The sequence below is a fragment of the Amblyomma americanum genome, chromosome 3, assembly GCF_052857255.1.
Source record: "Amblyomma americanum isolate KBUSLIRL-KWMA chromosome 3, ASM5285725v1, whole genome shotgun sequence".
NCBI classification, from domain to species: domain Eukaryota; kingdom Metazoa; phylum Arthropoda; class Arachnida; order Ixodida; family Ixodidae; genus Amblyomma; species Amblyomma americanum.
Window position 1 is genome coordinate 83,449,418 of NC_135499.1, and position 15,332 is coordinate 83,464,749.

At 46.5% G+C, this 15,332-nt stretch overlaps 1 protein-coding gene across 1 annotated transcript in view; it reads left to right on the forward strand.

Moving 5' to 3' along the window:
* Positions 1 to 15,332, forward strand: part of LOC144123865 (sodium-coupled monocarboxylate transporter 2-like) — a 90,117-nt gene that overhangs the window by 46,536 nt on the left and 28,249 nt on the right. The window contains exons 9-13 of the mRNA XM_077656592.1: positions 1,187 to 1,316; positions 1,494 to 1,582; positions 4,214 to 4,323; positions 4,495 to 4,562; positions 14,481 to 14,567. Of these exons, the coding sequence (XP_077512718.1) occupies positions 1,187 to 1,316; positions 1,494 to 1,582; positions 4,214 to 4,323; positions 4,495 to 4,562; positions 14,481 to 14,567 (484 nt within the window). The remainder of the gene's footprint in view (positions 1 to 1,186; positions 1,317 to 1,493; positions 1,583 to 4,213; positions 4,324 to 4,494; positions 4,563 to 14,480; positions 14,568 to 15,332) is intronic.

Genomic DNA, 15,332 nt, shown 5'->3' on the forward strand with positions numbered 1-15,332 from the left:
GTCTTTTTCGCTGTCGTAGCGCTGAAATAGTGAAAGTTTCCAACGAAGTCCTTGTGGCCTGCAATATGAGATCGCTGAGCGCGGATGGAATTCAGGGCCCAATACACACTCCTTTCTTCTGCCTGAAAATCTCGCATAAAACATGCACCGCTCTTCTTTGTTTCGCTGCTATTCTCTCAAAGAAGAATGCGTATATTAAACCGAAGCCTCGCAGACACTTGATGATTAAAAGATCACTCATCGTGTCCATAAGAGAGCACGTGCCTTTCATATTAAACTAACCGCAAGTGTTCTTAGAAAGGACGCACTAAATGGATGAATAACTCCTGCGAGCGCATTTGGTTGATTTCGTACATTTAAAAAGTCGTTCTAAAAGAACGCCGTCTCGGACTCACTGCAAATTACGTTTTTCTTCCTCAAATGCGTCAGGTGACAACTTGCGCATGTCGTCCAAGATCATTCTTCTTCTAGCGTTATAGGAGCTCCTCTAAGGTGAGGTTGTGAGCATAAAGGAGTGAGCGCATCATTAAAAAATATATACTCTCACCTGGTATGAATTTGTATTTAGAATTACGTGAAGGAGATTGTTCCTCTTCGTTATTTTTATTTGATTTGCAACCTTGCGCTTGTCTGTGTTTCTTCTCCCCTCTATCCCGTTTTGTTTGCACAAAGTATTTTTATGAGTGTACTTTCAGGTTTACGCCAGTCTCGGCTTTTCGCGAACAGAAATATATAACTCGGACCTCCAGCTGGGGTTCTCTGCTGGCATAGAAATAAAGCAAATGAACTTCAAATGTATCTACCTCGAGAATAATATACGACTGCGAGCGTTCTCGCATACCTAATATATTTTTGGGAGCATGAGTAAACCATGTATCAAACGAAAGCGACCCCCTCTACAACTGCGTGCCAATTTTGGAATCCAGGTTACCTCCTGGTTCAAGTCGTGGTAAAAACCTTAACGTGCCAAAGGTTTTGCAAAACTTCCACTTTCATTCCGTAGAAGTATAGGGGCGTGACAACGGTAGCTTTTGAATGAATGTGTCATTTAGGGACCGCACAAAAACAAACTGCAGCGTTCTCCTAACTGCAGAGAATCGAAGAGAAACAGCCCGCACGCTTTCATTGCATGTGCACCAATGCCATTTTAAGTGCCCCATAATTCTTCTCTGATAATTATTCGCAGGACCATTTTCACGGGATGCTTGCTGCTTCTCGCCGTTTACGCTGTGGAAGTAATTATGGTCTTTTCTCTGGTGCTGTGGTTTCGAGGATGCGACCCCAAGCTGGCCGGTGCCATCATGAGCCGCGATCAGGCAAGTTTTTCTCTTAAAGTCATAACAGTGGCAGAAAGCAGATATTTAACCCGAAGATATTTTTCATTAGTGATCTTATTTCGGTCTTTCACTCTGCTCAAGCAGAGATTGCGAAGTCCTGTTGAATGGAGGCCGAATTCATCAGCGGATGCTAACTTTTGCTCTCCCTTTCGACAGATTCTGCCCTTTTATATCAAGAGGTACCTAACCGAATTCCCGGGGTTCACTGGACTCTTCCTGTCTGCGGTTGTAACCGCTGCAACAAGGTGATCGCTGACTTGATTTCGTTTCCTAACTTTCATGTAATAAGCGAAGAAGTGTTTAATGGTGTATGGTTTATGGGGGTTTAACGTCCCAAAGCGATTCAGGCTATGAGTGACGCCATAGTTAAGGGCTGCGGTAATTTCGATCACATGGGGTTGTTTAACGTGCACTGACATCGCACACTGCACGGGCCTCTAGCATTTCGCCTGCATCGAAATGCGACCGCCGCGGTCTGGATTGAACCCGTGTCTTTCGTGTTAGCAGCCGAGCGCTATAACGACTGAGCCACTGGACAAGTATTTACTATGCGAAGCTTGGTGGCTAACACAATTTGCTTTCCACTATCCAAATTTCAAAGTTGAAGCATGTTTCACCAATTACGCGAGTGTTTGCCAAAGAAAATCCTCTGCCAATGATGAACATGAATCACGGGTGTATATTCAGACTCATTAAACTGTTAGTCGGAATTTGTATGCAATATAGGTAAAAAAAATAATCGCAATTTTATAACCTGTAATATGACCTCAGTGGTTGCACAGAGAGAGAGAGAGAGCGAAATTTATTTATTATTGGTTACACAAAAATCCTCACTCGATGGGCCCCCTTTCCAGGGCTGCACTGGAAGACAGAGCCAGCCGGTATCTTCTGTCGGCTGGGTAGGCCTGGGCGACAAGGTCATCGCTGGCCAGCATCTTCTCCCATGTCGGTTTGGGTGTAGGGTCTTGGAGTGTTGTTTGTTTGTCGAACGTCGATGTAATAATGCTGCGGTGGGTTTGCCGCAGCACCACTGGTGTTTTTCAAGCGAAAGATGCACTGCGCTAGGTGAAGCCGCTCTTCGCGTGGCACTCAATTTGACCGTCTTTCACCCTGAACCAAGGAGAAACCACGTGACAGCTATGATGTCACTTGGCCGCCGCCGTCGAAACCGAGCGCTCGCCTCTGTTTCTATAGGCCGTCGGCGTTCATTGTGTTCACTGGCGTTAGCGTTGACAACGTTTTAGACTCCGATTATTTTGAGGAAAGGTAGGACGCAGAACTCGCTCTTGGTTTATTTGACGCCTCAATCGCTCGTTGAGGTATACGTGGCGGTGGTAAGAGAGGGAGACGCTGGCTGTATGCATTAGCGTTGATAACGTTGTGGAAGACACGCGGCACTGCAGCAATCGGCCGCAGTGTTCTTTGCGTGGCCAACCTCTCGCGATCAACTATTAATATAGCCGCCACCTGCCAGGGTGGCAGGGCGGACTCGTTGCCAATCAAGTGTGCGGAACGCAATCAACGTTACATGCGCCATGCCACGTCTGCTTGCCTGATACGCCACAGCTTTCGCTCTCTAACCAGGTTCAGCAGTTGTTAAACCACAGCTATTTTTCTTTAAATTGGATGGGTGTACCTAATTCAGTATGTGGAGGTTGGGGTGCGTCTTAGTCTGTAATCTCTTCCATGTGATTGAAGTGGTGATGCCCAGTATTCCGTCTGGGGGTGGAAGGGTTCTCGTGTCTCCTCTGTATTAACTTTTTATATCAGGTAGTCATATGAAAGGGGCTCAGGTCTTCCACATACAGGGCGCTGGCCTCATTGGGGGACAGTGCTAAGGCGGCCTCTTCCGCGTGCAGATTTCCCGTGATCTCTTCGTGTCTGAGTATCCATATTACTTTCGGTGGCAGGCAATTGAATGACCGCACTTTGCAGTGCATTCGGCAGTCTTTTATGGTTTTATTTGCTTGTTTCCCGATGACCCCGGTAAGGTGGTGTCTATAAGCTGTCTTAGAATCGGTATAAATTTTTGTGTGGGTTTGGTGGCTCTCCCTGATTTCCAGGGTGATTGTGACTTCTCCCCCCCCCCCCCCCCCATCCATGGCTCTGGCTTTTGGTGATTGTTAGTGAGTCCCTTATTTCACCACTTTTGTCTACACCGACTCCTGTGGATGTCCTGAATTTTTTTTTTTAGGATATATCACTGAATCTTGCCAAATTGTCGAATCTAGACTTTCTCTCATAGTATTCAGCTTTGGCTGATTTTCTCGCCTCGTTTATGGTGGTATTAATGCATTTGGATATGGGTGGCGTGTTGTACAGCTCCCTATTAGTGTCATTTAATGCTGCCTCGTCGTTGTCTTCCACTTTGTGGTTTTATCTGCCCTTGCACGTTTTTGTCTTTCCTTCATTCATACTTACTTGAACAGACGATTCTTCCGCTACGAGGATGTTATTGCAATATTATTTAGACGAAAGTTTTTCCTCGCCAGTTGGAGTCTCGAATCTGCCTTCTATGGACGGCTCTTGCTTCTAGTATTAACCTGAGCAGCTAATTTTCGTAGTTTTTCTCTTGGTCGTAGAACGCAAAAAAGAAAACAGTCAAGAAAAGTGTGAGCATCTAGAAGCCCAGCGGCTACGCCAACTGTGGTGCGTAAGTGTGATTGCAGGAACGTGTTCCCACTTCATGTGCAACCCTCGCAGGGACTGCTTGAGAATGTTCTGCCTTTAAGCAACAGCAAAAAAATAATAAGCGTTTAGGGTTTTTGACCGAGGCTCTTTGTTCATTTTCTAACCCTTTCTCGTTCACACTTGTTTGTGGAGTTGTGGGCGCATGTGAAGAGTGGAAACAAACCTTTTTGGGGCGTTTTTGGCAGCTCTATATCGTCGATTATAAACTCCCTCGCTGCCGTACTCTACGTGGATATGTTGGAGCTTCGCTTCAAGAATATCGGCTCTCATGCGCGATGGACAACACATGCACTGGGTATGTGCACTTGCTGCTTCCTTTTCTGGTATATTGTGTTTGCCTACCGACACTCTTAAATTCCGCCCTGCATGCTGTCAAAAAAACCTTAGAAACTGTACAAAAAGCTCAAAATGCATATGCTCTATTCTGTTTTTAACTCTTCCCTTTGATCACAACTCTTCTTTGCAGCCTTCCTCTTCGGCGGCATAATGACTGGGTACAGCTGCCTGTGTGTCTACATGGGATCAATCGTAAGGGTGAGATTGTTTCCATTACGTGGCTAGTAAGCATTAAGTGGCTAACAGTAATATCATTTATTTACTTAACACAATCACAGTCCGAGCAAAGGAACGGCTAAAAATGACAGAAGTAACGCATAACTTCTTTAGGCGATTTGGTTCATATTGAACTTGTAAAAGCTTTTAGGGCCCACAGACCACGAGAAGCACAAGACACGCACACACACACGCACGCACGCACGCACGCAATCACGCACACGCGCAAACACGCGCGCACACACGCGCGCACAGGCACACACACACACGCACAAACACGCGCGCACACACGCGCGCACAGGCACACACACGCACGCACAAACACAAACACACACAAAAACACACACAAACACACACACGCACCCACACGCACAAAAACACGCACACGCATGCATGCGCGCGCACACACACAAACACGCACGCACGCACCCACACACACGCACGCACACACGCACACAAGCACACACACACAAACACACACACACGCACGCACGCACCCACACACACACACACGCACGCACGCGCACACACACACACACACAAACACGCACGCACACGCACACACAAACACACCCCACACAGAAGCACACAAACACACACACACACACTCACACACACAAACACACACACGCTCACATACGCGCACGCACACACATACGCACGCACGCACGCGCGCACACACACACAAGCACACACACGAACACACACGCACACACGCACAGAAGCACACACACAAACACGCACGCACACACACACACGCACACACACACACACACACACACACACACACACACACGCACGCACGCACGCACACACACACACGCACACACACACACACACACACACACACACAAACGCGCGCAAGCACACGCACACAAGCATGCACAATGTCGTCTTGCGTCGCAGTTCGCGAGGTCTGTGTCGGCGCTCTGAATTATTCCAAGGTCATGTAACGCGTGGCTCTTAGTACACGACATTTGGGACAGCGATCAGAAAGGAAATGCCACATGGACTCACCTTGGAAAGGCTGCTTTTGTGCCATCCGCATTTAATTTCATATAAGAAAATAGGAATAAAAGCTATGAGGGTGTCCGTGATTAAAGTGAAACATAATTCAAAGAGAGAATGTTAACGAAATTCGTTGTAAAAAGAAGCAAGTGATTTACAAAGAAAAATAAAATGGGGCAGAATGTGACATGAAGGAAAGAAGACTTTACTTTTTAGCTTCCTCTATTTCCTAATGGCGCCATCATAATAGGCGAGTATTTAACTGGAAGAAACCGCAAAATGTACATTGCAATTTCGTTCAAGGCCTCGAATTGTGGACGCCACATGTTTCAAAATTATGCCGCCCATCCAATGAAGCACTCTGCGCTAAAACGAATATTTACGTTATCAGTTTAGTGCTTCTGTCTCGTGAAAAGTTTTAGAATTTTCGCTCCTTTCTTTCTCGCAAGAGAAGAATTCTAGCAGAAACCTAAATATTAGTGCGAACACGACATGGTAGTGTTCTTCAGGGCTTAGAGTAACAATGAAGGTACTAGTGCTTGCTCTGACATTGAGAAATGCTGGGCTGGAGGTGTTTTAAGCTGGAGTGAAGATTGCTGGAATAAACATCAACGTCCTCTGATAAGCAGATGACACCACTACAGTGGCAGAAAGTGAAGAGTAACTCAAGAATCTCTCGTGAACGTGGACAGTACAGAAGCAGGCTTGAAATTAAGCTTCAAAAAGTCGAATATCATGGCATCTGACCGCATGACTTCCTGCTAACAGAAATATAAGAAATTGGAACAGTGAGAGATTTTATATTATGCGGCTCCAAGAGAACTGCAGATCTTGAGTTCAGCCATGAAGTTGAAAGACGCTTGTTGCTTGTTAAAAAAACCTATGGAAAACTTTCACAGCATTAAAAACACAGACATAGCCTTGCCAACAAAGATCCGTATAATTTAGGCTATGGTTTTTTTTTGTGGTAATGTATGGCTGTAAAATTTTGGGACTGGTCGAACTGCCAAATGTTTTTAGCAGGGCCAACTGCGAAATTCCGGAGGTCAGCCTGGTAAATATTTTTTAGGTAGGCCAACTGCGAAATATTTTGGGTCGGCCAACTGCTAGATGTTGGAGGTTGGCCAAGTGCCAAATTTTGTGTGTGTGTGATGTGGCAAATCTTTTAGAGGTCCGTCTACTGCCAAATTGTGAGGCTCCTTTGGAAATCCTATTCTAGCGGTGCTTTCAGAGTGGTTCCTCTGGGTACACGTGCCCTTGATCCCGTCATCTCTCAACTTACCAATATGCCATTTTTCTTAGAGAGAAATACGGTGGCTGTTTCAAGACGAGACCCTATATCCTGCGCATATGAACAGTGCCGTGTTCAGCCTACAGGCTCAGGAACATTTTATTTCGTTTATTTCCAAAGAAATTCTTTTATTTCGGTCATCACATCTCGGTTATGTTCACCTTCCCTCACCAGTGCCATCCCGACGAGATCCTCAGTCTGGAGTTCTTAACGGCCCACTCTGCCCTCATTAAACATCTTTAGCATACTGTGTACTGTATTGTCAGACACCTTTAGCATACCGTGTACCGTGTTACCGTTACCGTGACCGGAGTACCGGAATCCCGCCCACCGGCAGTAAGCATGCGCTGATCGTTACGATGCGGAAAGCTTGCGCGCTGCTGCCGGGTACCTGGCTAGACAGACAGACAGAAAAACTTTATTGAGCAAGTGACTTTTTGACCCAGCTGGGTCCCTGGGCCACTGCGCGATCCCGCACTGCACCAAGTAGGTCATGCCGGGACTTGACGTCGGCAGCCCGAGTCACCGCAGCAAGCTGCGATGTCGGGTCTGCAGACATGAGCAGGACATCCCAGTCCTCCCAGCTTGAGATGGCGTGCTGTCCCCGCGGTCATCTCCGGCAGGTCTTCTGAAGTGGTTGTGCAGATTTCTGAAAGATCAGCTGTGGCGACAGATTGGAAAGTGCAAAAACCATGTGCGCACAATATGCTACAACATGGATCCGAGATGGCTCGCAGAGACCAACCTCCAAGCAATTCGCCGCCTAAATGGATAAATGACGGAGTTCTGGTAGGCTCAAACACTCAGCCAAGTGATTCGGACCGCTGTGACGAAGAGCAAGACGAAGGCAAAGAGACCGATGACTATTGTGGGGGAAGTTGAACTTCCTAGTGAGGTAAACCAAATTTTGAGCAAAGCACCGACGTTTAGCCATGAGCCGTACGTTGAAGCACATGAGTTCCTGGCCTCGAATAAGCGAATAGCATGAAAGACTTTTGAAGAAAACAAAGCAGGATGCCTACTGGATGGAGTGGATGCGTTAAAAATGATCTACGTGCAACAGTGGCAGAAGGGCTAACAAGCATACCATGACGAAAGTAGTGGCCTACTTTAGGGAAAACAACCTCCAGCTTCTCCAAGCCGACAAGGAGGGCAGGTTTGTGGTGTTCACCGAGGAAGAGTTTGGTCTCAGAGCCGGTGAAGCTATTGCCAAGAATTTCGTTCCTGTGAATGGCAGTGCCACGAGAGTGAAAGGCAAGGCAGCCCAGATGTGCAAGGACTTGAATTCGGACAGAATAGCGGGTGGCAACACGAACAGTAAAAAGAATGCACTTGCAGTGTTTTTACTGCGAAAATGCATAAACTGTCATTGCCTTTTAGATCTGTGGTTAGCGAGGCGGACACATGGAAGCTTAATCTAAGCAGATACTTGCAAAAGCTCCTCAGTCATCTTCCTGTATTTGATCCTTTTGATACTAAGAGTTCGAAAGATGTTATTAGTTTTCTAGAAGGAATTGCTTCCATTCGTTATGTGTTTTCTGTCGATGTAGAAGATTTATTTTATTCTGTGCCCCACAGTGAGTTGTTTGCAACTGTAAGAGTTGCTATAGAAGAGAGCGGTGCTGTTCAGTTTCAGAACTCCTCCGGGGTTACAAAAGATAGTTTTATGAGGATGCTTGAATTTTACCTCTGTGTGACGTTTGTCTCTTGCGGCAACAAATTTTATCGCCAAAGACAAGGGATCTGCATTGAATTCTGCGTAGCGCCTGTACTTACTAACATTTTTCTAACATCTATTGACCGTGCCCTTGAACTAAGTTTAACGGGGAAGGGGGTTCTGGAAGTTTTTAGTCATGTCGACGATTTCCTGGTAGTTTTTGAAAAACAGAATGACTTGACGTGCACAGATGCTGTGATCACTGCGTTAAATACCTTTCAAGAAATGGAAAGGGGACTGAGGTTCACGCATGAACTGCCTGTGCGGGGTTCTTTATTGTTTTTAGACATAAACTTCACTGTGGGAGAATGTCATGCATGTTGGCAATATGCACCGCGAGCATAGTAAGAGCTACTACCGCATGATTTGGCTCAGTCGAAAACTGTGAAATGCGCCATTGCCAAGCTTTGCCTTGAATCGGCTGTCATGAAATCGTGCTGTCATACTATGCAAGGGAGCTACGGCAAGCAGGTAGACAGATTACTGACAGTAGGGTTCCCAGGCACAGTCATCACAGCGGTTGCTGAAGCCCTCTTACAGAAGATGATAACCATCAAGTTGCAGCAGTCACGTGTCAGTAGAGAAACGGCTGTCAAACCGGAGGTAGTGCCATATGTGCACAAGGTAGCCCACCACTTGAAAAAAGTGGCTAACAAACATGGCGTGCCGGTTGCTTTCTCGGCCCCACGCAAGCTGGCACGGCTCTGCGCGCGCATTGCGAGCAAAGACAAGAGTCGTTGCCGCGTCAAACATGCAAAGAAATTCACGAATTGCTGCATCGGGGAGGTTTACCAGATACTGATGTCATGCGGGAAGGTCTATGTGGGCCAAACAGGGCGGTGCATCAATGAAAGGGCAGGTGAGCACGCGCGCTCACTGAAAGACCGAAGCGGTGCACATCTTCCTCAGCACTGCGCTGAGTGTTTTGAGTGCCCTCGAGTGGCAGAACATTTGCCGCAGGCTAGTTGCCAGTCCTGCAAAAAGTGCCAACCACGGTTTCATGAGATAGAGATTTTAGATAAAAGCAAAGATACTAGGGCGAGGGAACTACTGGAGGACTTTCATATAAGGAAGAGACGCGTATATTGTGTTAGCGATAGGTCTGTGAATGTATACAATTCGGAGATGGCATATCTTGAACGGTTCCGTTGACAGTGGTGTGGGTGAACTGGTATCTGCACGTGCTCTGGTTTTACCATATGTTTGCTGCGCTGCCAGTGAATAAACCTAGATGAAGTTTAGCGCTAGTCCTGTGTGCCCCTTTCTTTCATCTTGGTTGCGCTACAGTTCTAGTTTGTTACAACATACACCATCTAGCCCAACAAAAAGTTCTAAATCCCCGTCGTGGGTGTGTGCCATGTCATTAAGGCACCAACATCGCAGTCACTGCATTCCGCTAGGCTGCTACAGAATACCGTGTCGCAGCGTCGTGCAAACTAAACAAGATCGTGGATGTACACGGTGCAGGGAGCTCCTGAGTAAATTTCCAGGCATTTCACTTACTGCTGTGCATTGTTTTGGAGTTTTTTATGGGGTGCGTGAGGTCACAGAGCATTGCCATAATTCATTTTACTAAAGAGGAACGATGCATTAATTTGAACACCACGCGGGCATTACGCAGCGACTTCCGTGCGCGGCAGCAAACGGCAGGGTGACCGCCAAGACGCATTCAAATGCGGTTGACTGCAGCGCCATCTACCACTTCCACGCTCACTGGCCCTCTCCGCGGCGGCTCGTCGCGCCAATCAAAACATTCTAGTACACTCTAACCTGGCGTCATCTGGCGGCCTTACACGATCTGCGCATGCGCAGTGACGGCGCGCGGGCTCCCGGTACTGCGGTCAGGGTAACAGTAACACGGTACACGGTATGCAATGGGTGCCTATTGATTGCTCCAGCGGCCTTCTTCGACGGGACTTGCCCGTGTGCTAAGACGCCTCATCCCACCATACCCTCCTTTGCTCCACGGAGTTCGCTCGCCTGCCCACTGACTCTGCTGTCTACCTCCCTATGTCGCCTTTTCCACCTGCTCCTGACGGCGACTAAGCCGCATGCCTGATTACCGATGTTGTTCTGAACCATAATGTTATTACCCCGCACCTCACCGCAAATTTTATGAGGTTTAGACAAACAACTGTGGAGCGCAGAGAGATACTCTACGACCTGAGGCTGTGAGAACGCGCACGCACACAGCGTTATCGTCCTCAAGAGCACCGATGGTAACACTATTTTGTTTATTTCCATTTCGTTTATTTCGGGGGGGGGGGGGGGGGCTCCAGGCGAAAAATTTGTTCAGAAACAGGTTGAGAGTGCTCGGAGCCCGTACAAGGCATCAGATCACACGAAAAACAATAGCCACAATTTAGTACAGGTGTCGACAATTTACATGGCACACACATAAATAGTCCAAAATAGCTGTTTTTTGTTTCCGCAGAAATCTATTTGTTTTAACTGAATGTCAGCGTCGAAAGCAAAATTAACAAAAGGTGACAAGTAGCACTGATAGAGAATATTAACGCAGAATTATCATTAATGAGGTCAATTTTCTTAGAGAAACTGAACATATACGAGTAGAATTTTCAAGGGCTGTCATTAGATGGCCAGAAAAACTTCTCGACTTTGTTTTCGGGTAGTAGTGGTCAAGTGAATTCATTGGCATGAAAGATACAAAAGAAAAAAATATTTTTAATGTCTATAATTTGCAAGTGGTATTGAAGCGCTGGATAAAAGGAATAGAAATGATTCACAGTGGCAGCAGTAGGTGTAATGGATGAAATTGTTTTATAGAAAGGAGCGCAAGATAATATTGTTTAAAAAAAGCCCGTCTAAATGATGAGCATAGCAGCTGTTCAGCGGTCAAACTTGGTTTAAGTCTAGAAGGTTCAGCATACTTTTAACTAAGAGCTCACCCCCTTTCTCTGCATCGGGAGTAGGTGCAAGCATGAAACGCATTGCACAAAAGGCGCAGCGCATTTTAAGAAGGCTCATCGATTGTTGTGGCCGCACTCGTGTATTGGAGCCCGCAAGTAGAACGCGCGTGGCACTTAGGGGGAACGTGGGTGTCCCAGTGACAATAAGGTCGGGAGTACAGGGAGACCGCATGTCGTTGAGCAGCGCATCGCAGAGTGTAAGAATCTTACCTGACTAGAGGCGCAATCAGTGCAGGCATTGTGGCGGGATAGAAAATCCCAGCCAAGGATGAGAACGAACACGTGAGCAAGATCGAACCAACTAAATTACAATAACAGAAAACGCCCGCGACGGTGACTCGCGCTCTGCAGGCAACAAAAGGGTCAATGAGCTCGGCGCTCATGATGCAAAGTGGCATTATGGAACACAGCGTGATGACTTCACGAAGCGAAAGGCACAAGGCTTCGTTATAGACAGACACCGGAGAGGTAGTGTCCGCAACCTCCAACGCTTTAGCGCCGTCAACAGATACGTTAAGCGGAGAAACGTGATAACTTAAGCTGTACGAAGTGTCCGCAGCTCGTGCCCCGGGAAACAGGCCAGCTAGTTTTACTATCCAGGCTGACGGTGCGACACCGCATGGGCGAGAAGAAGGGATGGCGAAAGGAAGGTGAGCGATTTGAAGTGAAGCGCTGGCGGCCTGGAGAGCGGTCGCGAGAGGCCCCGATGATGGAGGAAAGGAGTGGTATGGTTAGCAGGGCAGCCGGAATAGTGGTGACAGGCGCAGGCACAGTACGCTGACAGAGGCGGCCGACATGGCTTGGAAGGCATAGACGAAGTAAATCGGCCGGTTGCCAGTTTTTCGCCTAGGATGGTACTAAATGCGGGGAAGATCGGAACTAGGCAACTGTTAGCGTCGGCGCTGCTAGTGGAAGTTGCGCAAGAGTCGCAGTGGTTTTGCGATGGCTTCGGCATACATGTGAGGCATAAGTATGTAACCACGAAGGCGGGCTGCAGAACAGCAGGAAGCGCATCGGAAAAATTGCGTGCTGGCGTGCCCAATCTCGATCTGGGGGAAAAGCTGCGTGCAAGAGCGGAGCAAGTGTTGAAGGATGACCTCCGGCCGCACGAAATCTTTTGCGTGAGCTAACAGTATAGTGCCGCCAGCCAGGCCAGGGATGATTCGGTAGCCGTGGACGAGCGTGAATGTAGGTTACCGGGCGAGTTGCTTGATAATCATTCTCCTGGTAGCTAGGCGTTATAGGCAGATGTTTTATTACGGATCTTGTATTGTTGCTTTTTTCCTCCTTGTCCGCCCCCTTAACTTTTTTGGGCCGGTCTCTTCGAGGGTAACGATTAAAAAGGTTTCGGCTCATATAGTTATTGCTTCTTAGCATTTTGGCTAATCGTGGGCACGCGTATCTGTGCCTTCTCTTAATTGTCAACTTTCTGTCAACATATGATAGGTTCTGTTCGGTTGTCTTTGAAAATAAAGTTGTCAGTTCAGCGCATTTGTGTCCACTTCTTGTCCTTGTCCGTCCTCCGACAGCGCTGGCTTTGTCAGAGCGCAAATACCATGCTTGCGCAACGCGTAGAAGATCTGGCACAGATAAAATACGCTGGCGACGATTGCGGAAATTTTCGTAAGCGCAGAATGCAAAACACGGACAATTGAGCTAGTTGGTACATCTTTGAAAACTTTCTAAAGTGCTGCGACAGGGGACACAAAGAGAAAGACACGAAGTACCAGTGCTACTATCAACTGAACTTTATTAGAAAAAACACAAGGTTAAATAGCTCACACAAGGAAGCCAGCAGCGCATGCACCTACCCCTAAAATGACAAAACAATCACTGTGTTGAACCATGATAACGAATTTCACCATAATGGATTACAACAGATGGTGTGATGACGCCCATGTCGGTGTTATTGTGAATATGAAATGCCTCAGATAATTCCCTTGTTAGCTGATTGGAATGCCTATACAGAATGTTTGTTCTATTGAACAGAGGTATACATGCATTATTGTCCAACGGGCTAGAATAGTTAAGTTCGCAGTCTCTGTAATGCAGTGCCAAATTAGAGGTAGGAGCCCCCTTTAAAGACAAATTATGTTGGCGTACCGTGTGTTTACACATTTACCAGTTAGGCCTATATAACTCTTGCCGCATGTGAACGGTACATCATATACCACTCCCTCGGCACACGGTGCAAACAGCAACTCATGTTTTATATTGCACTGATTTTTACTTTCTCTTGACTTTTGTTTTTCTAATCTGGCTCTTATATCGACCATAGCTCAGATTTTTCAAAGTATTTGGGGAGCTGAAAACAGCACCCTTACCCCATATCTAGTGCCTGCTTGTTTTAATCGGTGGAATAATCTGTGAACATATGGAATTACTGCCCACTTTTTTTTTCTCGTTACAGGGAGGCTCTGGTGGATCGGGTTTTCCGAATGACAAACTTATTCAGGAGTTTATTGCAGGCTAGCATAATCACGTCGTTAGGGAAACCTGCTGACTTTAGACTCTGGACCTGCTGCTTGAAACTGTTATCTTGTGTTTTTTTTTCAATCTCATCAAATGCAGGCCGCACATGTATGTGTGTCCGTTCATCCTTTCGGGCGCGGCTTTTGTGACTGCGGAACATTATCTCTCTATAGCGAAGGAGCCGTCCGCGCTAGCGCACGTGTTTTTCACTTTAAAAGTGACTAATTATTTTAATCGACTAGAAAAAAATAGTTTCTTTTTACCAAGGTCATCGCCCGTGGCAAAAAATGATCGGTGCATGAGCAAATGTGAAGCAAATGTAATTTTCTACAAATTTTAAGCGAACATTTACTTGTAACGCGTTACACACCACTGTGCTTGTGCGCCTGCTGGTAGCGACGCATAACAAGAATAAACCTCTTTGATTCTCCAAGCACCGGCAAATGTTTGCAACAAGGTAACGTTTTTCTACCCCCATGCAGGCCATTATAATGGTGCATAGCGCTGCAGCTGGCCCATCTCTGGGGTTGGTGCTGCTGGCGGTTGCGTTCCCGTTTGTACATTGCAAGGTACGTAGCAGCCATTCTCATTACCCGCACACATAATACAAAACAGTGTCACTAGGAAACAAACCTCATTTTAACTAACCTAGAACTTTGTGTATCCCTTGTATGCCGATAGTAGTGAACTGCATAAAATGGTGATCTTCCTGCGGATGTTGCCGCCTATGCAGGCGTATTCGGTGACAGCCAAACGCGTAATAGTGTGTCTGGCTCATAAAAAAAAATCGAATGCGGCAAAAAAGAAAATAGAGGAAACGCAAATTTACATTCAGCTCTCTAAAAGGCCGATTTCACTAATTAAAATTCTTTCTTTCAGGAATGTCGAGAAGATAACGCTGCCCTTGGAAGTTAGTTTATTCAAAATTTCTTTGTTATCGAAACTGCAACGAAATTTTCTCGTCATCGATGTTAATTTACACAACCGGCAATTGTCATTGGTCCCTGGAGTGCGCAAGATAAAAAAATATAAGGCTCGGAGCGGCTCGCTATTACCACACCTCCATACAGTTTCAGTATGCCGCATCTTTTCGAGTAAAATTGTATGCATCCAAAAGCATGCATTCTTGCTTGCGGGAGATTGCTGCCTGTCACCGAGGAAACAAAGTTTGCACAGTAAATTGCGGTCCCTAGTTTATTAACTGCAGAAGCAGCTAAAAACATCTAGCTTAGTCAAGCTATATGGCTTCTAAAAACGTAGAAATTTGTGCGTCTGTTGAAGTCGAATATAACTCCTCCCGATACCATGCCATACTAATGATCGTCAAAAGAATG